General features: G+C 47.2%; 2 protein-coding genes and 1 long non-coding RNA gene across 4 annotated transcripts; 2 read left to right on the top strand and 1 right to left on the bottom strand.

Annotated features, from left to right (window-relative positions):
- Positions 1–40: 40 nt before the first annotated feature.
- LOC310837881 (zinc finger protein RFP-like) lies at positions 41–11,964 on the top strand. Its single transcript, XM_083725094.1, is given in 9 exon segments — positions 41–285; positions 288–544; positions 1,616–1,711; positions 2,729–2,959; positions 4,663–4,685; positions 5,459–5,577; positions 5,976–6,008; positions 7,614–7,643; positions 11,170–11,964. Coding segments are annotated over 9 exon segments (1,506 nt in total). The 5' UTR covers positions 41–86; the 3' UTR covers positions 11,688–11,964.
- LOC310838179 lies at positions 10,972–27,791 on the bottom strand. Its single transcript, XR_014560768.1, has 3 exons — positions 27,037–27,791; positions 11,966–12,149; positions 10,972–11,213 (listed from the first exon to the last, which is right to left on the bottom strand). It is a non-coding gene; the product is annotated as an uncharacterized lncRNA (long non-coding RNA).
- LOC310837646 (zinc finger protein RFP-like) lies at positions 15,461–26,139 on the top strand. Of its 2 annotated transcripts, XM_083724565.1 has the most exons (8): positions 15,461–16,089; positions 17,203–17,298; positions 18,333–18,563; positions 20,444–20,466; positions 21,239–21,357; positions 21,760–21,792; positions 23,407–23,436; positions 25,400–26,139. In XM_083724565.1, exons 1-8 carry the CDS (start codon positions 15,631–15,633, stop codon positions 25,915–25,917), a joined length of 1,509 nt encoding a protein of 502 aa, XP_083580691.1. In that variant the 5' UTR covers positions 15,461–15,630; the 3' UTR covers positions 25,918–26,139. The 2 variants fall into 2 exon arrangements, with proteins under 2 accessions (XP_083580691.1, XP_083580692.1); XM_083724566.1 differs by lacking the exon at positions 23,407–23,436 and having other exon boundaries at positions 15,473–16,089.
- Positions 27,792–27,944: the final 153 nt, after the last annotated feature.

Genomic DNA, 27,944 nt, shown 5'->3' with positions numbered 1-27,944 from the left:
ACGGAGTCATTTCCAGGAAGGGAAACTCCCAGTGACTGAAAACTGAAAAAGTGAAACTTAACTCGGGTCTTCAGCGCGAGGGAGCCATGGCTGCTGCGGGGGGTCACATCCAGCGTCTCCGTGATGAAGCCACTTGCTCCATCTGCCTGGATTACTTCAAGGATCCAGTCACCATCCCAGAGTGTGGGCACAACTTCTGCCGATCCTGCTTGGTCCTCTTCTGGGGGGAAGCGGAGGCAGAGGCTTCCTGCCCTCAGTGCAGAGAAAAAGTCCAGAGAAGGAGCCTCTCCCCAACCGGCTACTGGCTAATGTGGTGGAAATAGCGAAGAATCTCAGCCTCCAGGAGGGAAAGGAGGAAGGAGGGAAAGGAGGAGTCTGTGGAAAGGAGGAAGGAGGGAAAGGAGGAGTCTGTGAGAAGCACCAGGAGCCCCTCAAGCTCTTCTGCAAAGTCCACGAGGCCCCCATCTGCCTGGTGTGTGACAAGTCAAAGGAACATGAAAATCACAAGGTGATTCCTCTGGAAGAGGCTTTGGAGGAGTACAAGGTAGGAGATCTCTGGATCTGGAGGGGGAGAAATAAATAGCTGTGGATTCTTCCTGGGAGGTTTTCTTTTTAATTCTCAGGTCCAAAGTAGGCATGGCATTGATTGGTCGTTGTTTATCGCCCTGGAAGCAGCCCAGGGGAAGCCTGGGGTCTCCTGGGATGGCTGGAGGGGGGCGTTGAAGTCTTTCTCTCTGCCGGGGGGACAAGGGGGATCTTGAAATACTCGCAGCAGCTTGGCAGGGAGAGAAAGGGTTAACTTCGTCCACATCCCCCTGAAAGGCTGCTCTGTACATATTTAGAACAGTAGAGATGTAAATGGCACATACACAACTAAGTACATGTCTCCTTTGGTTACCAGGATTCCTCCTCAATGCCCTGCAAAACAGAGAGCAGCAAGGGATCAGCGGGGGGGGGGGGGGGAGGGGACTGTTAGCCAGGAATTGACCAGATGGTGCAGGATCCCGCCCCACCAAGTATCTGTTGGAAGCAGATTTGGGAGTGGGGAGTGGAAGCACCTACTGGTGGCTTATTCTGAGGTGCTGTGGAGCCTCTGCAATGAGGTTTTTTTGGGGGGCTGAGGATCTCCTCCCACCCCAAATTTTGAGACGCTCTGGTCTATCCCTGCATCTCTTGCCTCTTGGGCTGACCTCACTATCTCTTTGACGCTAGAATGGTACATTCCAGGTTGGATCCTGCCTTAGCCCTTCCTCCTCCTCCTCCTCCTCCTCCTCCTCTTCCCACTTCTCCCTGAGACCTCAAGATGAGAAGTCAGGCTGGGACTCCCAAGGAAAGGAGAGGAGGCTGAGAGATCACTCCGCAAGGGAGGGTGTTTGAGAAAAGGTGAGGGGCTGCCAGTTCTGCAGGCAAGGGGGGACCTAATTGGGATCCTGAGCCCCACAGGGAAGTTGATCCATGGAGCCGTGGATCCAAAAAGGATGAAAACCTGTGTACTTTTATTTCCTCCAGGAAACTGCTTTGCTCTTCTAGCAAGGCCACTGGGCACAAGAAGCCATTGTGATTTCCATCTCTCTGTGTGTCTCAATCAAAGCTGAGTTTTCCCTTTTCTCTTTAGGGAGAGATCTGTCGCCACCTGGAGATTCTGAGGAAAGAGAGAGGGGAAATTCTGGCCCATCAAGCAGATCTGGACAAGGAAAGCAAAGACCTCCTTGTAAGTGTCTCTGTTGTTACTAGACAGGGAACAAGCACTTGAGACCTCCAGGTATAGGGCAGTATATAAATTCAATAGAGAGGAAGAGGAAGAGGAAGAGGAAGAGGAAGAAGAAGAAGAAGAAGAAGAAGAAGAAGAAGAGAGTCAGGACTGAGGAGGGATGGAGAAATCTGCCTGTTTCAGCTTCTCCACATTTCTCCTTTTTCCATGTTTCCATGTCAGTCTGTTATGAATCAGATGTTAGGGTAGCTACCTCCTTGTATAAATATTTTGATCTGTACTTTACCCTCATAAATACATTTTTTGTGAATATTACCTGGCTGGGTCAAGCTTGAAAATATCAGAATTTTAAAGCTCTGTTTTGGTCTCCATATTTTTTCAGCAATAGCGAATCAGGTAAGTTCACATTTGAATGCAGCTAAATTGAGTTTATTTCCCCTTGTCATTTATTATGTGAATAGCAGTCAAGGAGAAGCCTGAGGACTTGTGAGCTGAAAGGGTGGAAGCAATTTAATCCAAATCCTGATTTACCATAAATATTCCTAAAGAACTGAATTCTAAATTCTCTTGTTCATTTTTAGGAAACTCAGGCCATTATGAACCTTTAAAGAAAACAGGGGAGCTATGGGGATCAACTCTGCACTTTGTTCTCCACTGTTTCTGTTCCTTCCAACACCTAAATGGTCCCAGTCTAAACTGAGGGGTGTTTTATGTCCCTGGATGTTCTCTGCACGACTTCAAACTCTGGTTATGCCATGCCCCAAAACATGCAGGGAACATCCATGGCTAGGAAAAAAGAGCTCCTTCCTTTAGGCAGTATCCGTCTGCAAAATAGAAGTCAACAGAAACAGCAATGGAGAGGGCGTCCCCTCAAAATAAAGGTTTACTTCTCTAGCCACTGAAGGTTTCATGTCTATGAAAAATCAGAAGTGTCCACCCTGTTTAATTCTCATAATTTTGTTTCTGGTGTTTTGAGGCTAAGGACCAAACACACTCAGACCTCCTCTTTTATTGCAGAAATTAACAGAAACGGAGAGGCTGAAGATTGTGGAGAAGTTCAGAGAACTGCGCCAGTTCCTGGAAGAACAAGAAAAAGGTCTGCTGAATCATGTGGAAGAGGTGGAGAAGGAGATTGCAGGGAGAAGGGATGAGCAGCTGGCCAGAATCTCCGGGAAACTCTCCTCTCTTGAGAAGATCATCCAGGAGATGGAGGAGAAGCGTCAGCAGCCAGCGACTGAACTTCTGCAGGTAAGATGGTGGCAGGAGCAGCCCAAGGCTCCAGGAAAAGGCTGCCTCCCATCCTTCATGTGCCCCTTTCATGTATACAAGGAGTGCAGGGGCTCAGATGATGGAGCCTCCAGTCAGGTTTGTAATGGACAGGAAGACCCAAGAGACCTGGGATGCTTAACTCACCTGAATGCAGACTAGAGATTCTTCTGTGTTCTTGATGGAACAGCAGGTGCTTTTCTGCTCTTTGCTGATGATTTGTCTCCAAATGCCGCCTTCTTGGCAATGCTGCCTTCCTGCCCTGGGCTGGGCTTCAGCGAAGATTCAGGCCTCCTTCCAACATTAGCCAGTCTCTTGACCAAACTTCTCTTCCCGTTCCCTCCAAAACTTCTGGGTTGATCACCTTCACAATGGATACAGAGCGGCCCAAAATGGTGCTCAGTCACAGTGACAAAAGAGCAAGACAGAGGGACTCATCTCGACTGCTGCTTGTCCCACCCCTTTCCTCCAGGAAAACCCGCTGTTTACTGCTGAATTAGAGCAAATATTAGCCTGGGTTTCTCGGGATTGACGTTTGCTTAGATGTTGAACTAAGGAGCAGGTTTTTCCTGAGGGAAAGCGGCAGGGCAAAGGCAAAACCACTTGGACCTGTGATTTCTAGACACAGGAAAAGCAGAAGTGTGGAGGAGACCAAAGAAACACTGAGCTTAATAATAATAATAAATAATAATAATAAATAATAATAAAATTTTGTCCTGCCCATCTGGCTGAGATTCCCCAGCCACTCTGAGCAGCTTCCAACCGAATATTAAAAACAATACAGCATCAGACATTAAAAACTTCCCTAAGAAGGGCCGCCTTCAGTTTTCTTTTAAAAGTAAAATAGTTGTTTATTGCCTTGACATCTGCTGGGAGGGCGTTCCACAGGGCAGGTGCCACTACCAAGAAGGCCCTCTGCCTGGTTCCCTGTATCCTCACTTCTCGCAGCGAGGGAACCACCAGAAGGCCCGCGGCACTGGACCTCAGTGTCCGGTCAGAACGATAGGAGTGGAGACGCTCCTTCAGGTATACAGGACTGAGGCCGTTTAGGGCTTTAAAGGTCAGCACCAACACTTTGAATTGTGCTCGGAAACGTACTGGGAGCTGCTTTATTAGCCCTTTGGAGGCATTTGATGCTGCAGGTGCTTTGGAATCTTCTATTGAATCCATAAACATGAGATTCCCTTAAATGCTGGTGGATTTCCATAAGGATTTTCAACAATAATTGCAAACTGAGTGGAAATGTAGGGAACTTGATATTGGAAAAATTCATAATTGGGACAGTTCCCTGGTAGGAATAACTTGTAGGCTTCCTCACGTCTGAATTGCACAATGCATATGGGATTATAGTTAATAAATTATAATCTAAGACAAGAGATAGGATGGAATCTTTTCCTGAACCCACAAACATTAAATTTCCCTAAAATGCTGGTGGATTTCCATAAGGATTTAAAAAAAAAATTGTAAGCAGATGTGGAAATGTGGAGAACTTCATCCTGGAAAAATTAATAATTTCAGATTGGAGAAATAAAAGCTGTGAGAAACCAAAACTGGCTGATTCCGCCATCCCTGCCCACAACCTTGCCATGTGCCAGGCAGAGTGACTTCCGAGGGCCAGGGTCTGAGGGGGTCTTCCTAGTGTGGCCTGTGGGGTGCAGTGAATTCCCTTCTCTTTCCCCCTCTAGGATGTGAGAAGCACCTTGCAGAGGTAAGTGGATCTGGCTCATTTCCATTAGCATCCCTCCATGAGGCCGGGATGCAAGAACCTCAGACATGGCCCCCCAGGGGCTGCAGGGGGGAGACTGGAGGACTCACTCCCTGAGGCATCTCACAGGTAAAAGCAGGGCCCCCTCTTTGGGACTTGACAATGGGTAGATCTTTTTATACTGTGAGTAGATCACAGTCTCTTGGGAGTTGGACGTGCCTGCCTTCGTTGTTTCCTTCTAGACTGACCAGTTCAGTCACTCTGCCGGCCCCCTACGCTGTCCCAAGCAAACTCCTGCCCCATAGAGCCCCTTGGGGGGGGGTTGCGATTTCTCACCAAGGAGCAGGAATTGGCTATTTTCTTGACCATATTCCAGCTGCAATATTTCAATTCAAGGTGTCACTCAGGTTCAGAGTAGAGGTTTTAAGGAACATTTCTTGTTCCCCAACAGAAGTGCATCTCTTTTTCTTCCTCACTCCTTCTCTGGGGACATCTAGAGAAAGGAAATGTGTGCTGTGCTCTCATCACCCTCAGACAATTCCTACACCTTGATACCATATGATTCTGCTTCTTCTTTGAATAGACATCAGTGGGGAGACCCAGAGGCCTGGGGTTGATGTTTTGGCCCTTGGGGGTCTGGCTGAGGAGTCCGTAGTGAGGAAGAAACTCCCCACTCAGGGCCTGCCTGTCCCTCTAGGCTTCCTCCCAATTCCTTTCTTTTCCTTTAACAGTAATTGCGGATTTGAATGGGCAGACATTGTTTTTCTTTTCACCAGGTATGAGAAAAGAGAGAGTCCAGAGAACCCACTGCCGTTCCCTCCAGAGCTGAGGAACAGGGTCTTGGCATCCTGTGATGTAAATCACCTTGTGGAGGATACAGTGAAACAATGGAAAGGTAATGAAAAATGGCTGCCAGGATTTCACACTGGGAATTCTAATATTTCTTCAGAACTGAACATGCCAGGCTCTTACTGCATGGAATTGAGTAACCCCAGGATCCCTTCCTTCTTGGGGCTCCAGCCTTCATTTCCTGTCCCCCAGAATGGCCCATGTATATTGTGACGCTGGATCCTGTAAAGGAAGCCTGAACCAGAGTGTATCTCTTTTCAATTCTACGGAACCTCCTTTTCCTTTTGGTTACCAGTCTTCACAATCTGGGGTTGTCCTTTTGGAGGTTCCCCTGCTCTGGAGTCAATTCAAGGATGCTACATTATGAAGTGTTACTTTTGTATGGAGATTTATTTCAGGTGGAAGAGTGTTGCCCTTACACTTTATAACTTTTTGCTTCCTCAGATGCTGTGTTATACAGAAAACAGCTTCAGAAAGGTAAATTTCCAGGGGAGGAACAATTTGACAGGAGGGATGGGGACTGATATTTCATGGGTGTTGAACCGTCTCTTCTGCAGACTATGGGACCCCCATCAATGGCGTAACTCTGGGAAACAGTCCTCTAGGGGGTTTGGGCTCTTTGTCTGTCCCATAAATGAACTGGGAGAGGGTTTGAAGGCTTGGATTGGGGGCAGAGCTTGTCCCTGTGAAGAACCTGCACCCCAGTCTGAGTTCCATTTCTGCCTATAGACTAGTATCCTGGTTTCATCCTCGATTTTATAGATTTTGCTTTCTTTCATAAAATCGATATACTGCTTGTTTGTAGGGAAAAGCCTCAGAGCCTTACAATATCTTACAAAACCCTTAAGGAAAATCCTGCAGGGTCAGTCCAGGGTCCCTGGTTTCTGGTTCTCATGTATAAGGAACCTCCCTTGCATTTTGTTTTCCCTCCACACAATCTAGAGAGGTTCTTTTGGGGCTTCTAAAGATTTGCTTGGATTTCCTCCTTGTGAGGTGTATTAAAAAGGGCACCCACAAGCACCCAGTCCCTTTTCCACCTCCTGCCAGGCTGGTCTCCCAGCAGCAGAGCAAGGCCTGAGCTGCCTCATCTTCAGTTTCAACCTCACCAGCCATTCCTCGTGCTTCAGCCATTCCCATCTCCTGAGAGTTCCCACTGTTCTTATGAGATCAGCCCCATTCCATGAGGGAGGACTCCCCATTGACAAGATCCTTTGAATTACACGGTAAAGCTGTGCCGATTCTTCCTCTGCAATCTGCTTTGTCAGCATGCTTGGAAATTCCGGTTTCAACAGCTTTCCCCCACCACTTTACTTGGCGCAGATATTAACCTTCCTCCAGCCCTCCAGTACAGATCTGCCATTTTCTACCATGGTTTACCACTTCTGATTTCCCCATGGAATCATGGAATAGTAGAGTTTGAAAGAATCCCAAGGATCATCTAGTCCATGGGTAGGCAAAATAAGGCCTGGGGGCTGGATCCGGCCCAATCTCCTTCTAAATCCCGCCCGCGGACTGTCTGGGAATCCTCGTGTTTTTACATGAGTAGAATGTGTCCTTTTATTTAAAATGCATCTCTGGGTTACTTGTGGGGCATAGGATTTTGTTCAATTTTCTTTCAAAATATAGTGTTACCTCAGGTTACATACGCTTCAGGCTACAGACTCCTCTAACCCCGAAATATTACCTCGGGTTAAGAACTTTGCTTCAGGATGAGAACAGAAATCGTGCTCCGGCGGCACAGCAGCAGCAGGAGGCCCCATGAGCTAAAGTGGTGCTTCAGGTTAAGAACAGTTTCAGGTTAAGAACGGACCTCCGGAATGAATTAAGTACTTAACGTGTGGTACCACTGTATAGTATGGCCCACCACAAGGTCTGAGGGGCAGTGGACCGGCCGCCTGCTGAAAAAGTTTACTGACCCCTGATTTAGTCCAACCCTCTGCAATGCAGGAATCACAGCTAAACATGTTAGTTGTTTTAATTCCTTAGGCATAAAGTTTTTTTTGCAATTATTTGTTCTATGATGTCATCTTTTGCTTAAAATATATATATTTTTAGCTATTAACCCTCTTTTTGCTTCCTCAGATGTCCAGTTTTTCAGAAATCTCCGCAGAGGTAAATTTCACATGGAGACCCCAATTCACAGGAGGGGGCGGGGACTATTGTTTCATGGGGGGGTCAAGAGTCTCTTCTGTACAGTTGAGAACCATCCACAGCTTGACTCTAGCCCTGCTGATTGTGCCACAAAGGCAGAGAGGGTGGACTTGAAGGGGGAGATAGAAACTTCCCAGAAGGATCAGGTGGAGGAGGGAAGAGTTTTACCCCTGGCTAGAGAGAGTTGGGTTGCTTTTCCATCATGTGACCTTTTCCAGGCCTGGTTGCCATGTGTCATCTTTTTCCCGGCAATGTCTTCTATTTTCATGATCAAAATTTGTTAAAATTTGTATCGGGGCAGATTTTTAAAATTTGGCAAAATGTCCCCAAGTTGGTTTTTTTTTTTTTTTTTTTTTGGTTTACAATAACCCATGAAAATTTTATTATTATTTTTTTATAATATTTATTAAAATTTTTCCAGAATGAAAAGGAAAGATAGAAAGAAAAGACAGATATAGTTTGCGCTTAGTTTCAATAACATCTTTCCCGGACTCCCCCCCCCCCCTTGTATCCCACTTCCCTTAAATTGATTCCACAAATACTTACCCAAATTTAAAAACCTTATTTGTAATTTTAAATAACACATTTGTTCCAAATTAATTTATCTTGTTATCCTTAATTAACCATTTCTCCTTATGTTTTATATAATTCCCTAAGTTCGACCCCATTTCCCTTCCACGAATTCCCTTATTTTCAAACAACAAACAGTAAAAAAGAAAAGAAGAAAAGAAAGAAATATAAAATTTTATATAAAATTTTACAGCCTTTGGGTTCCAAATCTCTCCCCCCCCCCTTTTCCCCGGTTCCGACCCCCAAAGTTCATCCAGTTGTCTCCTGCCAGCCTGGTGCATCCACATCTATGTCTCAGCTCCACTTTGCCGTCTTTTAATTGTTTTTAATTTCAGAAAGTCCAATCTCAAAGAAACTCTCCCAAATGCTCCACCTTCAAATTTAGTCCAGCTCTCATTCCTCAGGTTACTTTTTTCCTGTTCTGCTGCAGAAACCTTCTAATTCAGAAACTTCTTGTTCTCCACAGAGGCTTTTGTTATTCAGGTACATAACTTGCGTCAAGTCCCTTCCCTTCTTCAATAGATAAAATCCATTGTCTCCTTTAGTATAGAAACCTCTGTAGACAAAATAGTGCCTCGTTTTTGCAGCTTTCCCAAGAGATAACAAATCCTGTTCAAATTCATAGTATTTTTCCACTTGCAACTACTGTTGCAATGTCCCATCCTCCCTCTAGAGGGAATTTAGTAACTTAATTTCTTTCAAAGTCAGACCCAAAAATCAAATAACTTGTTGCCTTTATTTCCAATAGTTTATGTCCAAATTGTAACAAACCAGCAAAGCCATCGTAACAAAGTTCTCTTTTATTTCCCTGCTTTGACAGCTACTTTGACAGCTGTCAAAGTTTCTGTGTCTCTTCGCCAGCCTCTCATAGCGGTTCGTTCCCGGTTCCAGGGGGGGTTGCAATTTAGTTCCACAAATCTTCTCCTCCAGCACAAAATTGTAATTTCCCTTCGTAAAGTTAATTTTTTTTCCAAATAAGCAAGTTCATATCTCGATCTTAGTTGTCACATCCTTGCATTAAACCGTCTACAACGGGGGGTCGGACTTCCTTTTTGCACCCCCCCCCCCGCTCGCTCCAAATTCATAGGTTAAATTTGCCTTTTTAAGTCCAATAATTTTACTCACGGGTTCTTTTTAGTCCAAATCCGAAATTTCCAAAGAAGAAGTCGTTGCTCTCCACCGAATGGCATGCGGCTTCGCTGGGCAGGGGAAGCAGTGGACTCATAGCACCACACACACACCCCGTCACCCGCTCCGGAGCCTTTAAAAAGGCTCCTTCACGGATCGGGGGGGTGCAAACGGTGCCCGCCGAGTCACCAAGTCCATGGGCATCTCCGCCCATGGTTTTTGAGGGTCCCCGCGTCGCCGGCACGGCAAGACCCAACCCCTACCCAGCAGACTCCCTCCGGAGCTCGGAGAGAGTCCGCCATTCGGCGATGGCGCCGAACCCATGAAAATTTTAATATTGCATTAGAGCAGGCATAGGCAACCTCAACCCTCCAGATGTTTTGGCATTACAATTCCCATAATCCCTGACCACTGGTCCTATTAGCTAGGGATCATGGGAGTTGTAGTCCCAAAACATTTGGAAGGCCAAGGTTGCCTTTGCCAGCATTAGAGTCAGATCTAAGGCAGCCGGTTCGGCTTATCTGCAGCAGAGAATCACAACAGAGCAGCATCTTAAGCTAGCGACATACTATAAAAATCCCTTCTCTCGTCGCTGAACCAAAAGGACGCTGGCTCAGCTACAAGATCTTGGAGAAGGAGTCCGGGAGGGCAAGAGTTAAGATCCCCCTGCCCTTAAGGAGAGTCCACATGCAGATGTTCAACAGGTTAATAAATTGTTCTGTGCACACTTACATTCAGAAAGATGTGAACATGTGCCCAAATATTTCATGTGGCAAGTGAGGGAGCAATATGTATTCTTACTATTCTTACTATTCTTTTGTTGAAAGTTAAGAGCATTGCTACTAGCAATATATCACACCTACTACAGCCTACATATAGTAGGGGTATTTCAAATGAGAGTCGTCATAGCGATCCATGGTTAAAAGTCGAAGCTGGCCAATGTGTCCTCTTTCTTGCTCTTCAAAATAGGGCAGCCCTACACTTGCCTATCATGACTGTCTCAGCCCCAAACTGGTAACCTTTTGAGTTATTCCCCGCTTCCCCCAGGGAACTAGTCTTATGGTATATATATGAAATCCCAAAGAGAAGCATGGAATAAGCAGTGCTTTGTAAAATTGCCCTTCCACCTGCCTCCTCTTCCCTGGCGGCAAGGCCTAAACTTCCAAGATGGTAGGGAGGAAGGAGAGACCAAGTGGGTGAGAGAGATGGAGAGCAGGAATAAACAGGCTCCCCACTTAACACGATTTTCACTTGTGGGCACGAGGGCCCAGAACATAACCCATGCGAAAGTGAGGGGAAGCCTATATGTGGTTTTGTGTTGTATTTTAATGCTGTGAACCACCCTGAGACCTATAGATGAAGGGCAGTATGCAAATGTTGATATTATTATTATTATTATTATTATTATTATTATTATTATTATTATTATTATTATTATTACAGGGGGTCCTCCTCCCCCAGCCCAACCCAGAGGTTCCCCAAAGGCCAATTCCCACATAGATTGTCAGAGGGGGGCAGCTTCTCTCCTCTCCTGCCTCCTCCAATTCTTCTCTCTTCCTCCTTAGAAGAGCTGAGTAAAAGGTTTCCTGGGTGATTTTCCCCCTTAGAAAATGCCTGGATTTATTCTGATCAAAGTCTGCAAGGAGGCGTCTCAGTGTCCCATGTGATGCAGAAGAAATCCCATTGACCTGAAAGGGAATCTGGGTTTTTTGGGTGTTTCTTGGATTAGGATGTCCGTCTCTGCCTCTTGGCTGAGTCTACTAATCTTTCCTTCTTTTCTCCCCAACAGCAAATGTCACTCTGGATCCAGACACAGCCCATCCCTACCTCATTCTATCCGAGGATCAGAAAAGCGTGAGATATGGAGACAAAGAGCAAAACCTGCCCAACAATCCTGAGAGATTCAGCTACTATTTTTGTGCGTTGGGACGTGAGGGATTCACAGCAGGCAGACATTTCTGGGAAGTCGCTGTGGGAAATGGGGAATGCTGGGATGTGGGGGTCGCCAGGAAGTCTGTGAGGAGAAAGGGCAGCTTCTCCTTTAGTCCAGAGGGGGGGATCTGGGCTGTGGAGAAGTGGAGAGAAGAGTACGTGGCCTGGACCTCCCCTGTTTCCTCTCCTCTGTCCCTGAGTGAGGAGCCCAGGAGGATCCGGGTGACTCTGGACTATGAAGGGGGACGTGTGTCTTTTTATAACGCTGACTCAGGAGCCGAACTCTACACGTTCTCAGGAGCCTCGTTCTCTGGAGAGACCCTCCTCCCTTTCTTTTATCTGAGGGGAAATGAAACCAACCTGAGTATCTCCTGAGGAAACTAAATCTGCCTCTCAGGCCCAGCAGGAGTTTCTCTCCAGACCAGAGCGATTAATATAAAAAACATTTACCCACCGAAAGAACATAGGGCGATTTTTCAAGGGGACCTTTGAAAGGATGCATAAATGTCAAAATCAGCAGAAATAACAAAACAATAATGGGTTGCTGTTGCTTTGCATTTTCATTCCTTTTCCCATAATTCCCTCTGCAGCTCACTTCTTCTTAAAGAGACAGTCACACTTTTAACAGTCCAAATAAATAATCTTTTCCTCACCTTCAATCTTCTTTTCCTTTTGAGATGTCTGATTTGGCAGAGCACGAGACTCTTAATCCCAGGGTTGTGGGTTGGAGCCCCACGTTCAGCAAAGGTTTCCTGCACTGCAGGGGGTGGGACTAGATGACCCTCAGGGACACTTGCAACCCTGCAATTCTACGAAACCTTCCTCTCCCCACAATATCTTATACAGCTGTGAAAATGCATGCATCATTGCATTAATACAAATGAACCCCTTGCCCCACGTCAGGCAGGATAGCTCCTTACTCTGGAGACCTCACATGGGAAGAAAATAAAAAAGTAATTGAACAGGGCATCAGCTTCAAATGCCCTCTGCAAATACAGCCTCCCCATCTCCACACGTTGTCAGAAATAAAGCTCATTGCATTGAGTGGGGCTTCTGCCCAGTTATATGTGTTTAGGGTTGATGCATTAACGTTCCTTATTTACAGGCTGGATTCTGTATATCAGGGGCAGCAAATGGGGTGTCCTCTGGATAATGCTGGACTCCAACTCCCCTCTGACCCATCCAGCCTGGCCAGGGGTCAGAGAGGATGGGAGCTGCAGTCCGGCAGCTTCCGGAGGGGGCCCCGTGGGCTGTGGTGCCCTATACATTTCGCAGGAGACCTACCCCGTGTTCCTCAGCCCCACCCCAAATGCACAATGCTCCCCCAAGGAGGGTCTTCTCAGCACCAGGTACATCTGATTTCTCTCCTGGGATACTAAGAGCTAGAACAACAAATGCCTGTGGAATTGAACCGTCATATATCAGGCCGGACTCTCCCTGGCTCCACTATCAGGGCCACCAACTACTGACCGGTGCAGCCTGATCTCCTTTTCCTGCGTTTCCCACGGGGTGGTGGCACATGTCAAAATAAAGACACTTTTGCCCCCCCCCCACCTGCCTGAGGGCCACCTCCCCTTGCTCCATCCCCTATATGATGTAGGCAATGTTTGTGTGTCATCGTAGGTTTCCCTGTGAGCTTCCACTCACCCCGTGGGAGGACACAAAAAGTGGCCCATTTGGTCCAGGGCCCAAGAGGGCCCCCCCAGACGCCCTTGGGAAACCTGCAAGCGGGACCAGTGTGTAAAACCAGCCTCCCCCCCCCCCCGCAGTTTCCAGCACCTGAGATTTAGAAGCCTTCTGTTTCTGGACTGTGGAGGCAGAGCAGAGCCATTGTGCTTCACGGCCTAGTGCTCCATGAATTTGTCCCCTTGTCTTCTCCCCAGCTCAATGGGTGGAGCACGATAGTCTTAATCTAAGGGTCACTGGCTTGAGCACCATGTTGGGCAAAAGATTATTGCATTGCAGAGATCTGGACTAGGTGACCCTTGTACCATTCAACTATGCAATTCTATGATTTTAAGTTGGCTGCCATCTCTGCCTCCAGTGGCAGTGAGTTCCATGGTTCATTTACACGCTCCACAATGAAATGCTTTTTTCTGTCCTGGATCTCCCAACAATCAGCTTTGTTTGGGGGCCACGACTTCTAGTGCTATGAGAATCTGCAATGTGGAGATAATGTGTCTCTGTCTCCCTGCCTCCATCCATTGTGGGGACCAGAGCAGGGGGTGGGCAGTTTTGTTTGTCCCCTTCTGGGGCAGGAAGCCTCAACAGAGAACTTTCTTGAATTAACAACAACAACTGGCCATCCGCCTATGTCTTGTGACATAGATAAAGTGTGTGTTCTCCACTGCAAATCAGGTTGTAAACAACATTTCTCCCTCTGTTTTTCTGTGGAATGTGGCACTTTTCAAGAATATTAGCTGGACGTATTCCCTAAATGAATTATCTGGTGTCCGATTAATCCCTTCCTCTGAATGAAGCTTTTTCCGCACTCGGGGCATTCATGAGGTTTCTCCTCTACGTGGGTCCTTTGGTGTTTGATCAGCGTATCTCACGGAGAAAAGTTTTTCCTGCACTCAGGGCCTTTGTGAGGCTTCTCTCCTGTGTGGATGTTCTGATGGTCAATCAACCTACAAGGATGATGGAAACTTGCCCCACACTGGGTGGGATTTCTCCCCTGTGTGCGTCTTCCGATGTTCAATTAAGTTGCATGAGTGCTTGAAGTTTCTCCCACAGTCATGGCACTCGTCCGGCTTCTCCCCTGTGTGGGTTCTCCGGTGTTTGAGTAACGTATCTTTCCGGTCCAGGAATTCGTGAGGCCTCTCTCCTGTGTGGATTTGCAGGTGACTCACCAAATTGGTCCTCTGGCTGAACCTCTTCCCACACTTGGGACACTTGTGTGGTTTCTCTTCCATGAGGCCTCTCTGATGGCGCACCCAGATCTCTCACTGGGGAAAGGGTTTCTCGTCCTCAGACCATTTGTACTCTTCCTCTCCCATGTGCATCCTCTGCTGTTCAGTCAGGGCGGATCCTCGCTGGAAGCTCTCCCCACACATGGAGCATTCATGAGGATGTTCTTCGCCATTCAGCCTCCCCAGACGCAAACTGTGCTGGCCATTCCTCCTTTGGGCTTTTCTGCTCCAAAGTGCACGGGGCTTTCACTAAAGGGAACTGGACTTCTGGGTGATGGCTGCGTTCATTTGCTCCCTGGTGTCCTTTGAACTCACGCTTTTGCTCTGCAATCTCAGCTAACAAAAAAATGTTCCTTAGGGATATTCCCTTTGGCACAGCTTCCCTTGGTGGGAATTCTCCGTCTTGATCTCTCTCCTTTTACCTGCAGGTAAAACCCAAAACATTTTTTAAACATTATGTGTGTGGGAAACCCCTAAGCAGGACCTGGGAATAAGAGCCCCTCCTGGAGTCTCCAGCAGCTGCTATTCAGGAGGATTACCACTTCCAGCCACAGAGGCAGAGCATATAACCATCCAAAGTCTCAAGGTAAAGGTAAAGGGACCCCTGACCATTAGGTCCAGTCGTGACCGACTCTGGGGTTGCGGCACTCATCCCGCTTTATTGGCCGAGGGAGCCGGCGTACAGCTTCCGGGTCATGTGGCCAGCATGACGAAGCCGCTTCTAGCGAACCAGAGCAGCGCACGGAAACGCCGTTTACCTTCCCGCCGGAGCAGTACCTATTTATCTACTTGCACTTTGACGTGCTTTCAAACTGCTAGGTTAGCAGGAGCTGGCACCAAGATATGGGAGCTCACCCCGTCGCGGGGATTCAAACCACCAACCTTCTGATCGGCAAGCCTTAGACCCTGTGGTTTAACCCACAGCACCACCTGAGTCTTATCCTCCAGGAATTGTATCTAATCCCCTGTTAAAGCCCTCCAGGTTTTTCAGCCATTGGAAGGCACCACACTTTATTAGGAATATAGGAAGACTTTACACTGTGTAGTAATATCAATTAATAATAATAGCCAGGTCTCACCAGGCATTCATATCTAGGGAAGGAACGCCATAACTGGGCTGCCACCATACAGATGGGGCCTTCTGCCAGGTCCATCGAGGCCAGTCTTGCCTCCACTGACTGGCAGTGGCTCTGCAAGGTCTTCCCAGCAAAAGCATGGGAAGCAATCCAGAAATATTCGCTGCTACTTGAGAAAACATTCAGCAATTGCAAAGACCTGGAGACATATATTTTTTTTTGAAAAAATAAAGATCACGTGATCACTGAGTCATTTCCAGGAAGGGAAACTCGCAGTGACTGAAAACTGAAAAAGCGAAACTTAACTTGGGTCTTCAGCGCGAGGGAGCCATGGCTGCTGCGGGGGGTCACATCCAGCGTCTCCGTGATGAAGCCACTTGCTCCATCTGCCTGGATTACTTCAAGGATCCAGTCACCATCCCAGAGTGTGGGCACAACTTCTGCCGATCCTGCTTGGTCCTCTTCTGGGGGGAAGCGGAGGCAGAGGCTTCTTGCCCTCAGTGCAGAGAAAGAGTCCAGAGAAGGAGCCTCGTCTCCAATCGGCAGCTGGCAAACTTCGTAGAAATAGCCCAGAATCTCAGCCTCCAGGAGGGAAAGGAGGAAGGAGGGAAAGGAGGAGTCTGTGGAAAGGAGGAAGGAGGGAAAGGAGGAGTCTGTGAGAAGCACCAGGAGCCCCTCAAGCTCTTCTGCAAAGTCCACGAAGCCCCCATCTGCCTGGTGTGTGACAAATCAAAGGAACATGAAAATCACAAGGTGATTCCTCTGGAAGAGGCTTTGGAGGAATACAAGGTAGGAGATCTCTGGATCTGGAGGGGGAGAAATAAATAGCTGTGGATTCTTCCTGGGAGGTTTTCTTTTTACTTCTCAGGTCCAAAGTAGGCATGGCATTGATTGGTCGTTGTTTATCGCCCTGGAAGCAGCCCAGGGGAAGCCTGAGGGCTCCTGAGATGGCTGGAGGGGGGCGTTGAAGTCTTTCTCTCTGCCAGGGGGACAAGGGGGATCTTGAAATACTCACAGCAGCTTCAAAGATTTGAACTGGGACCTTGGCAGGGAGAGAAAGGGTTAACTTCGTCCACATCCCCCTGAAAGGCTGCTCTGTACATATTTAGAACAGTAGAGATGTAAATGGCACATACACAACTAAGTACATGTCTCCTTTGGTTACCAGGATTCCTCCTCAATGCCCTGCAAAACAGAGAGCAGCAAGGGATCAGCGGGGGGGGGGGGGGGGGAGGGGACTGTTAGCCAGGAATTGACCAGATGGTGCAGGATCCCGCCCCACCAAGTATCTGTTGGAAGCAGATTTGGGAGTGGGGAGTGGAAGCACCTACTGGTGGCTTATTCTGAGGTGCTGTGGAGCCTCTGCAATGAGGTTTTTTGGGGGGGCTGAGGATCTCCTCCCACCCCAAATTTTGAGACGCTCTGGTCTATCCCTGCATCTCTCGCCTCTTGGGCTGACCTCACTATCTCTTTGACGCTAGAATGGTACATTCCAGGTTGGATCCTGCCTTAGCCCTTCCTCCTCCTCCTCCTCCTCCTCCTCCTCCTCCTCCTCCTCCTCCTCTTCCCACTTCTCCCTGAGACCTCAAGGTGAGAAGTCAGGCTGGGACTCCCAAGGAAAGGAGAGGAGGCTGAGAGATCACTCCGCAAGGGAGGGTGTTTGAGAAAAGGTGAGGGGCTGCCAGTTCTGCAGGCAAGGGGGGACCTAATTGGGATCCTGAGCCCCACAGGGTAGTTGATCCATGGAGCCGTGGATCCAAAGAGGCTGAAAACCTGTGTACTTTTATTTCCTCCAGGAAACTGCTTTGCTCTTCTAGCAAGGCCACTGGGCACAAGAAGCCATTGTGATTTTCATCTCTCTGTGTGTCTCAATCAAAGCTGAGTTTTCCCTTTTCTCTTTAGGGAGAGATCTGTCGCTGCCTGGAGATTCTGAGGAAAGAGAGAGAGGAAATTCTGGCCCATCAAGCAGATCTGGACAAGGAAAGCAAAGACCTCCTGGTAAGTGTCTCTGTTGTTACTAGACAGGGAACAAGCACTTGAGACCTCCAGGTATAGGGCAGTATATAAATTCAATAGAGAGGAAGAGGAAGAGGAAGAGGAAGAGGAAGAGGAAGAAGAAGAAGAAGAAGAAGAAGAAGAAGAAGAAGAAGAAGAAGAAGAAGAAGACTGAGGAGGGATGGGGAAATCTGCCCGTTTCAGCTTCTCCACATTTCTCCACATTTCCACGTCAGTCTGGTATGAATCAGATGTTAGGGTAGCTACCTCCTTGTATAAATATTTTGATCTGTACTTTACCCTCATAAATACATTTTTTGTGAATATTACCTGGCTAGGTCAAGCTTGAAAATATCAGAATTTTAAAGCTCTGTTTCGGTCTCCGTATTTTTCAAAGGATTGCGAATTAGGTAAATTCACCTTTGAATACAACAAATTGAGTTTATTTTCCCTTGTCATTTATTATGTGAATAGCAGTCAAGGAGAAGCCTGAGGACTTGTGAGCTGAAAGGGTGGAAGCAATTCAATCCAAATCCTGATTTACCATAAATTCTACTAAAGAATTGTCTTTCTAAATGTGATCTCTTGTTCATTTTAAGCAAACTCAGGCCATTATGAACCTTTAAAGAAAACAGGGGAGCTATGGTAATGAACTCTGCACTTTGTTCTCCTCCTCCTCTGTTTCTGTTCCTTCCAACACCTAAATGGTCCCAGTCTAAACTGAGGGGTGTTTAATGTCCCTGGATGTTCTCTGAACAACTGTGAACTCTGGTTATGCCATGCCCCAAAACATGCAGGGAAAATCCATGGCTAGGAAAAAAGAGCTCCTTCCTTTAGGCTGTATCCGTCTGCAGAATAGACATCAACAGAAACAGCAATGGAGAGGGCCTCCCCTCAAAATAAAGGTTTACATCTTTAGCTACTGGAGGTGTCTATAGAAAAATCATAAGTGTCCTCCCTGTGGACTTCTCATAATTTTGTTTCTGCTGTTTCGAGGCTAAGCACCAAACACATTCAGACCTCCTCTTTTCTTGCAGAAATTAACAGAAACAGAGAGGCTGAAGATTGTGGAGAAGTTCAGAGAACTGCGCCAATTCCTGGAAGAACAAGAAAAAGGTCTGCTGAATCATGTGGAAGAGGTGGAGAAGGAGATTGCAGGGAGAAGGGATGAGCAGCTGGCCAGACTCTCCAGGAAACTCTCCTCTCTTGAGAAGATCATCCAGGAGATGGAGGAGAAGGGTCAGCAGCCAGCGACTGAACTCCTGCAGGTAAGACGGTGGCAGGAGCAGCCCAAGGCTCCAGGAAAAGGCTGCCTCCCATCCTTTATGTGTCTCTTTCATGTATACAAGGAGTGCAGGGGCTCAGATGATGGAGCCTCCAGTCAGGTATTTAATGGACAGGAAGACCCAAGAGACCTGGGATGCTTAACTCATCTGAATGCAGACTAGAGATTCTTCTGTGTTCTTGATGGAACAGCAGGTGCTTTTCTGCTCTTTGCTGAAGATTTGTCTCCAAATGCCTTCTTCTTGGCAATGCTGCCTTCCTGCCCTGGGCTGGGCTTCAGCGAGGATGCGTTCAGGCCTCCTTCTGACATGAGCCAGTCTCTTGACCAAACTTCTCTTCCGGTTCCCTCCAAAACCTCTGGGTTGATCCCCTTCACAATGGATTCAGATCAACCCAAAATGATGCTCAGTCACAGTGACCAAAGAGTAAGACAGTGGGACTCATCTCGACTGCTGCTTGTCCCACCCCTTTCCTCAAGGAAAACCCGCTGTTTACTGCTGAATTAGAGCAAATATTAGCCTGGGTTTCTCCGGATTGACGTTTGCTTAGATGTTGAACTAAGGAGCAGGTTTTTCCTGAGGGAAAGCGGCAAGGCAAAGGCAAAACCACTTGGACCTGTGATTTCTAGACACAGGAAAAGCAGAAGTGTGGAGGAGACCAAAGAAACACTGAGCTTTGTAATAATAATAATTAATAATAAATAATAATAAATAATAAAATTTTGTCCTGCCCATCTGGCTGAGATTCCCCAGCCACTCTGAGCAGCTTCCAACCGAATATTAAAAACAATACAGCATCAGACATTAAAAACTTCCCTAAGAAGGGCCGCCTTCAGTTTTCTTTTAAAAGTAAAATAGTTGTTTATTGCCTTGACATCTGCTGGGAGGGCGTTCCACAGGGCAGGTACCACTACTGAGAAGGCCCTCTGCCTGGTTCCCTGTATCCTCACTTCTCACAGCGAGGGAACCGCCAGAAGGCCCTTGGTGCTGGACCTCAGTATCCGGTCAGAACGATAGGAGTGGAGACGCTCCTTCAGGTATACAGGACTGAGGCCGTTTAGGGCTTTAAAGGTCAGCACCAACACTTTGAATTGTGCTCGGAAATGGACTGGGAGCTGTTTTATTACCCCTTTGGAGGCATTTGATGCTGCAGGTGCTTTTCTTATTTCCAGTTGGAAAGCAGAATTTGAAATTTGGTGACTTCTATGGAAGACAATTTGGGACAGTTCCCTGGTAGGATTATCCTGTAGGCTTACTTATGTCTGAATTGCACAATGCAAACTGGATTAAAGTTAATAAATTATAATCTAAGACAAGAGATGGAGTGGAATCTTCTACTGAATCCATAAACATGAGATTCCCTTAAATGCTGGTGGATTTCCATAAGGATTTTCAACAATAATTGCAAACTGAGTGGAAATGTAGAGAACTTGATATTGGAAAAATTCATAATTGGGACAGTTCCCTGGTAGGATTATCCTGCAGGCTTCCTTACGTGTGAATTGCACAATGCATATGGGATTATAGTTAATAAATTATAATCTAAGACAAGAGATGGGATGGAATCTTCTCCTGAACCCACAAACATTAAATTTCCCTAAAATGCTGGTGGATTTCCATAAGGATTTTAAAAAATAATAATTGTAAGCAGATGTGGAAATGTGGAGAACTTCATCCTGGAAAAATTCATAATTTCAGATTGGAGAAATAAAAGCTGTGAGAAACCAAAACTGGCTGGTTCCACCATCCCTGCCCACAACCTTGCCATGTGCCAGGCAGAGTGACATCCGAGGGGCAGGGTCTGAGGGGGTCTTCCTAGTGTGGCCTGTGGGGTGCAGTGAATTCCCTTCTCTTTTCCCCTCTAGGATGTGAGAAGCACCTTGCAGAGGTAAGTGGATCTGGCTCATTTCCATTAGCATCCCTCCATGAGGCCGGGATGCAGGAACCTCAGACATGGCCCCCCAGGGGCTGCAAGGGGGAGACTGGAGGACTCACTCCCTGAGGCATCTCAGAGGTAAATGCAGGGGCACCTCTTCGGAACTTGACAATGGGTAGATCTTTTTCTACTGTGAGGAGATCGCAGTCTCTTGGGAGTTGGACGTGCCTGCCTTCGTTGTTTCCTTCTAGACTGACCAGTTCAGTCACTCTGCCGGCCCCCTACCCTGTCCCAAGCAAACTCCTGCCCCATAGAGCCCCTTGGGGGGGGTGCGATTTCTCACCAAGGAGCAGGAATTGGCTATTTTCTTGACCATATTCCAGCTGCAGTATTTCAATTCAAGGTGTCTTTCAGGTTCAGAGTAGAGGTTTTAAGGAACATTTCTTGTTTCCCAACAGAAGTGAATCTCTTTTTCTTCCTCACTCCTTCTCTGGGGACATCTAGAGAAAGGGGACATCTAGCTTTGCTCTCATCACCCTCAGACAATTCCTGCCCCTTGATACCATATGATTCTGCTTCTTCTTTGAATAGACATCAGTGGGGAGACCCAGAGGCCTGGGGTTGCTGTTTTGGCCCTTGGGGGTCTGGCTGAGGAGTCCGTAGTGAGGAAGAAACTCCCCACTCAGGGCCTGCCTCTCCCTCTAGGCCTCCTCCCAATTCTTTTCTTTTCCTTTAACAGAAATTGTGGATTTGAATGGGCTGACATGGTTTTTCTTTTCACCAGCTATGAGAAAAGAGAGAGTCCAGAGAAGCCGATGGCTTTCCCTCCAGAGCTGAGGAACAGGGTCTTGGAATCCTGTGATGTAAATCACCTTGTGGAAGATGCAATGAAACAATGGAAAGGTAATTAAAATTGGCTGCCAGGATTTCACACTGGGAATTCTGTTACTTCTTCAGAACTGAACATGCCAGGCTCTTATTGCATGGAATTTAATAACCCCAGGACCCCTTCCTTCTTGGGGCTGCAGCCTTCATTTCCTGTCCCCCAGAATGGCCCATGTATATTGTGACGCTGGATCCTGTAAAGGAAGCCTGAACCAGAGTGTATCTCTTTTCAGTTATACGGAACCTCCTTTTCCTTTTGGTTACCAGTCTTCACAATCTGGAGTTGTCCTTTTGGAGGTTCCCCTCCTCTGAATGGAGTCAATTTAAGGATGCTACATTATGAAGTGTTACTTTTGTATGGAGATTTATCTCAGGTGGAAGAGTGTTGCCCTTACACTTTATAACTTTTTGCTTCCTCAGATGCTGTGTTATACAGAAAACAGCTTCAGAAAGGTAAATTTCCAGGGGAGGAACAATTTTACAGGAGGGATGGGGACTGATATTTAATGGGTGTTGAACCGTCCCTTCTGCTGACTTTGGGACCCCCATCAATGGCGTAACTCTGGGAAACAGTCCTCTAGGGGGTTGGGGCTCTTTGTCTGTCCCATAAATGAACTGGGAGAGGGTTTGAAGGCTTGGATTGGGGGCAGAGCTTGTCCCTGCAAAGAACCCGCAGACCAGTCTGAGTTCCATTCCTGCCTATAGACTGGTATCCTGGTTTCACCCTCGATTTTATAGATTTTGCTTTCATAAAATCGATATACTGCTTGTTTGTAGGGAAAAGCCTTAGAGCCTTACAGTATGTTACAAAACCCTAAGGAAAATCCTGCAGGGTCAGTCCAGGGTCCCTGGTTTCTGGTTCTCATGTATAAGGAACCTCCCTTGCATTTTGTTTTCCCTCCACACAATCTGGAGAAGTTCTTTTGAGGCTTCTCGAGAGGCTTCTTGGATTTCTCCCTCGTGAAGTGTGTTAAAAAGGGCACCCACAAGCACCCAGTCCCTTTTCCACCTCCTGCCAGGCAGGTCTCCCAGCAGCAGAGCCAAGGCCATTTCACCAGCCATTTCTTGTGCTTCAGCCATTCCCATCTCCTGAGAGTTCCCACTGTTCTTATGAGATCAGCCCCATTCCATGAGGGAGGACTCCCCACTGACAAGACCCTTTGAATTACATGGTAAAGCTCTGCCGATTCTTCCTCTGCAATCTGCTTTGTCAGCATGCTTGGAAATTCCGCTTTCAACAGCTTTTCCCCACCAGTTTACTTGGGGCAGATGTTAACCTTCCTCCAGCCCTCCAGTACAGATCCCCATTTCATTCGTGGATTTTGATGGTTGTATTCTGCCATTTTCTAGCATGGTTTACCACTTCTGATTTCCCCATGGAATCATGGAATAGTAGAGTTTGAAAGGATCCCAAGGATCATCTAGTCCATGGGTAGGCAAACTAAGGCCTGGGGGCTGGATCCGGCCCAATTTTCTTCTGAATCCGGCCCGCAGACTGTCTGGGAATCTGCGTGTTTTTACATGAGTAGAATGTGTCCTTTTATTTAAAATGCATCTCTGGGTTATTTGTGGGGCATAGGATTTTGTTCATTTTTTTTTTCAAAATACAGTGGTACCTCAGGTTACATATGCTTCAGGCTACAGACTCCGCTAACCCAGAAATAGTACCTTGGGTTAAGAACTTTGCTTCAGGATGAGAACAGAAATCGTGCTCCGGCGGCACAGCGGCAGCAGGAGGCCCCATGAGCTAAAGTGGTGCTTCAGGTTAAGAACAGTTTCAGGTTAAGAATGGACCTCCAGAACGAATTACGTACTTTACCCGAGGTACCGCTGTATAGTCCAGCCCCCCACAAGGTCTGAGGGACAGTGGACCGGCCCCCTGCTGAAAAGGTTTGCTGACCCCTGATTTAGTCCAACCCCCTGCAATGCAGGGATCACAGCTAAACATGTTAGTTGTTTTAATTCCTTAGGCATAAAGTTGTTGTCTTTGCAATTATTTGTTCTATGATGTCATCTTTTGCTTAAAATATTTTTTTTTAGCTATTAACCCTCTTTTTGCTTCCTCAGATGTCCAGTCTTTCAGAAATCTCCACAGAGGTAAATTTCACATAAGACCCCAATTCACAGGAGGGGCGGGACTAGTGTTTCATGGGGGGTCAAGAGTCTCTTCTGTATGTTGAGAACCACCCACCACTTGACTCTAGCCCTGCTGTTTGTGCCACAAAGGCAGAGAGGGTGGACTTGAAGGGGGGGAAAGAAACTTCCCAGAAGGATCAGGCGGAGGAGGGAAGAGTTTTACTCCAGGCTAGAGAGAGTTGGGTTGCTTTTCCATCATGTGACCTTTTTCAGGCCTGGTTTCAGACCACGAGTCATCTTTTTCCCAGCCATGTCTTCTATTTTCATGATCAAAATTTCTTAAAATCTGTATCGGGGCAGATTTTTAAAATTTGGCAGAATGTCCCCAAGTTTTTTTGTTTCCAGGAACCCATGAAAAAATTTAATATTGCATTAAAGCAGGCATAGGCAACCTCGGCCCTCCAAATGTTTTGGCACTACAATTCCCATCATCCCTGACCACTGGTCCTGTTAGCTAGGGATCATGGGAGTTGTAGTCCCAAAACATATGCAGGGGCGAGGTTGCCTAAGCCTGCATTAGAATCAGATCTAAGGCTAATCTGCAGCAAAGAATCACAACAGAGCAGTATCTTAAGCTAGCGACATACTGTAAAAATCCCTTCTCTTGTGGCTGAACCAAAAGGACACTAGCTCAGCTACAAGATCTTGGAGAAGGAGTCCGGGAGGTCAAGAGTTAAGATCCCCCTGCCCTTAAGGAGAGTCCACATGCAGATGTTCAACAGGTTAATAAATAGTTCTGTGCACATTTACGTTCAGAAAGATGTGAACATGTGCCCAAATATTTTATGTGGCAAGTGAGGGAGCAATATGTATTCTTATTATTCTTTTGTTGTTGAAAGTTAACAATATTGCTACTAGCAATATATCACAGCTTCTATAGCCTACATATAGTAGGGGTATTTCAAATGAGAGTCGTCATAGCGATCCATGGTTAAAAGTCAAAGTTGGCCAATGTGTCCTCTTTCTAGCTCTTCAAGATAGGGCAGCCCTACACTTGCCTATCATGACTGTGTCAGCCCCAAACTGGTAACCTTTTGAGTTATTCCCCGCTTCCCCCAGGGAACTAGTCTTATGGTATATATATGAAATCCCAAAGAGAAGCATGGAATAAGCAGTCCTTTGTAAAATTGCCCTTCCACCTGCCTCCTCTTCCCTGGCGGCAATGCCTAAACTTCCAAGATGGTTGGGAGGAAGGAGAGACCAAGTGGGTGAGAGAGATGGAGAGCAGGAATAAACAGGCTCCCCACTTAACATGATTTTCACTTGTGGGCACAAGGGCCCAGAACATAAGCCACGCGAAAGTGAGGGGAAGACTATATGTGGTTTTGTGTTGTATTTTAATGCTGTGGACCACCCTGAGACCTATAGATGGAGGGCAGTATGCAAATGTTGATATTATTGTTGTTGTTGTTGTTGTTGTTGTTGTTGTTGTTGTTGTTGTTATTATTATTATTATTATTATTATTATTATTATTATTACTGGGGGGTCCTCCTCCCCCCCCCAGCCCAACCCAGAGGTCCCCAAAGGCCAGTTCCCACAGAGATTGTCAGAGGGGGGCAGCTTCTCTCCTCTCCTGCCTCCTCCAATTCTCCCCTCTTTCCTCTTAGATAACACAGAAGAGATGAGTAAAAGGTTTCCTGGGTGGTTTTCCCCCTTAGAAAATGCCTGGGTTGGAAGGAGGGCAGGCACAATGGACATTGAATATAAGAAAGTGAAGGAAACTGATTTAAAAACCAACCAGAAGATATTTATTCTGATGAGAGTCTGCAAGGAGGAGTCTCAGTCTTGCATGCGATGCAAGGAAATCCCCTTGATCTGAAAGGGAATCTGGGTTTTTCGGCTGTTTCTTGGATAAGGATGTCCATCTCTGTCTCTCTGCCGATTCTGCCTGATCTTCTCTTTCCCTCATCTTCTCCCCAACAGCAAATGTCACTCTGGATCCAGACACAGCCCATCCCAGGCTCATCCTGTCCGAGGATAGGAAATGCCTGAGATTAGGAGACAAACCTCAAGCCCTGCCTGATAATCTTGAGAGATTCAGATGCTACTCTTGTGTGTTGGGACGTGAGGGATTCACAGCAGGCAGACATTTCTGGGAAGTCACTGTGGAAAGTGGGAAATGGTGGGTTGTGGGGGTTGTCAGGAAGTCTGTGAAGAGAAAGGGCCGCTTCTCCTTTAGCCCTGAGGAGGGGATCTGGGCTGTGGGGAGGTCGAGAGGGGAGTACATGGCCTGGACATCCCCTAAATACTCTCCTCTGTCCCCAAGTGAGGAGCCCAGGAGGATCCGGGTGATTCTGAACTATGAAGGGGGACGTGTGTCTTTTTCTGACGCCGACTCAGGAGCCGAACTCTACACGTTCTCAGGAGCCTCGTTCTCTGGAGAGACCCTCCTCCCTTTCTTTTATCTGTGGGAAAATAAAACCCACCTCATTATCTCCTGAGGAGACTAAATCTGCCTCTCAGGCCCAGCAAGAGTTTCTTTCCAGACCAGAGTGACTGACATAAAAAACCATTTACCCACCAGGAGAGCCTTGGGCAGTTTTTCAAGGGCTTCTGTGAGAAGATTCATTTTCCTTCCTTTCTCCACAATTCCCTCTGCAGCTCGCTTTTTCTGAAAGAGACAGTCACACTTTTAACAGTTCCAATAAATCATCTTTTCCTCACCTTGAGTCTTGTTTTCCTTTTGAGATGTCGATTTGGCAGAGCACGAGGCTCTTAATCCCAGGGTTGTGGGTTGGAGCCCCACGTTCGGCAAAGGATTCCTGCATTGCAGGGGGTGGGACATGTAGCAGGAACCCCCCACCCCAATCATTCAGTTTGTACAAACTTCACACACACTCACACACTACATACGCTATGCTTCTGTTATAAATTCATAGAAAATCAACCATACATTGGGTTTGCACTGTTCCACTTTTATTTTACTCCATGAAGGAAGGACTACAAAATGGGGAAGGTTTGATACAGGGCAGCCATAATCCCTTCACCATACCAGCACATCTACAGGAGCCCTGCCCAGTTGCTCCTAGACAGAAGACAATCAAGATCACAAAGAACTTGCATATGGGAGTGGATTCAGCATAGACTGAAACAAAGGACACTGATCAGATCTTCCCTCAGGGGGCAGGAAACTGCAAACTCCCCTTTGTCTCCTGGAAGTGACTCATGGGAGGGGGAGAGAAGGGAACCAGCCAGGTGACAGGACACTCAGGTTACCACCACAACTCCTCCCTCAACCCCTCCTTTCTGTGATGTATGCATGATGTTTCTGGGGGTGGGCTTGACCTAGGGGATGGGAATTTCAAAAGTTTTTATAAGGTCTGGCACACCATTATTCTGGGTCTTTCCTCTCACCTGCAAGTGAGGGGAGCACCCTGTCGCGACAGTCTTTCTTCAATAAAGACCAAGCCTACAGGCTGCTGATTTGCTCCAATTTACTCTGGTTGGTGTCTTTACTTTTTGTCCAAGGGAGCCCTCAGATTTTTCCGGTAACAGACTAGATGACCCTCAGGACCCCTCACAACTCTGCGATTCTACGAAACCTTCCTCTCCCACAAGACCTTATGCAGCTGTGAAAATGCATGCATAATTGGATTAATAGAGGAGTACAAAATGAACCCCTTCCCCCACGTCAGGCAGGATAGCTCCTTACTCTGGAGACCTTAGATGGGAAGAAAGTAAAAAAGAAATTGAACAGGGTGTCGGCTTCAAATCCCCTCTGCAAATGCAGCCTCCCCATCTCCACACTTTGTCAGAAATGAACCTCATTGCATTGAGTGGGGCTTTGGCCCAGTTATATGTGTTTAGGGTTGATGCATTAATGTTCCGTATTTACAGGCTGGATTCTGTCTATCGGGGGCAGCAAATGGGGTGTCCTTTGGATAATGCTGGACTCCAAGTCCCCTCTGACCCATCCAGCATGGCCAGGGGTCAGAGAGGACGGGAGCTGCAGTCCGGCAGCTTCTGGAAGGGGCCCCATGGACTGTGCTGCCCTATACATTTTGCAGGACACCCTCCCTGTGTTCCTCAGCCCCACCCCAAATGCACAATGCTCCCCCAAGGAACGTCTTCTCAGCACCAGGTACATCTGATTTCTCTCCTGGGATACTAAGAGCTAGAACAACAAATGCCTGTGAAATTAACCCCTCAAAGATTAGACAGGACTCTCCCTGGCTCCACTATCAGGGCCGCCGACTACTGACCTGTGCAGCCTGCTCTCCTTTTCCTGCGTTTCCCACGGGGTGGTGGCACATGTCAAAATAAAGACACCTTGCCCCCCCCACCTGCCTAAGGGCCACCTCCCCTTGCTCCATCCCCTATACCAGGGGTCGGCAAACTAAGGCCCGGGGCCCAGATCAGGCCCAATTGCCTTCAAGATCTGGCCCACAGGCTGTCCGTTAATTGGCGTGGGGATTCTGTTCGTTCAGGCTGTGCCATTTCCCCCCTGCACCATTTCATTGCCCCCCTC

Source organism: Podarcis gaigeae (genome assembly GCF_964106915.1).
Source record: "Podarcis gaigeae genome assembly, chromosome: 2".
Taxonomy (NCBI): Eukaryota; Metazoa; Chordata; class Lepidosauria; order Squamata; family Lacertidae; genus Podarcis; species Podarcis gaigeae.
Note: the sequence above shows the minus strand (reverse complement) of the source record. Positions and strands in the feature narration are given on the sequence as shown.

Excerpts from the sequence above, each read along its gene's own strand:
- LOC310837646 (XM_083724565.1), top strand. The coding sequence starts at position 15,631 with ATGGCTGCTGCGGGGGGTCACATCCAGCGTCTCCGTGATGAAGCCACT. Across the intron at positions 17,299-18,332 it reads AGGAAAGCAAAGACCTCCTG|AAATTAACAGAAACAGAGAG; the intron begins GTAAGTGTCTCT and ends CTTTTCTTGCAG. Across the intron at positions 21,358-21,759 it reads TGCAATGAAACAATGGAAAG|ATGCTGTGTTATACAGAAAA; the intron begins GTAATTAAAATT and ends TTGCTTCCTCAG.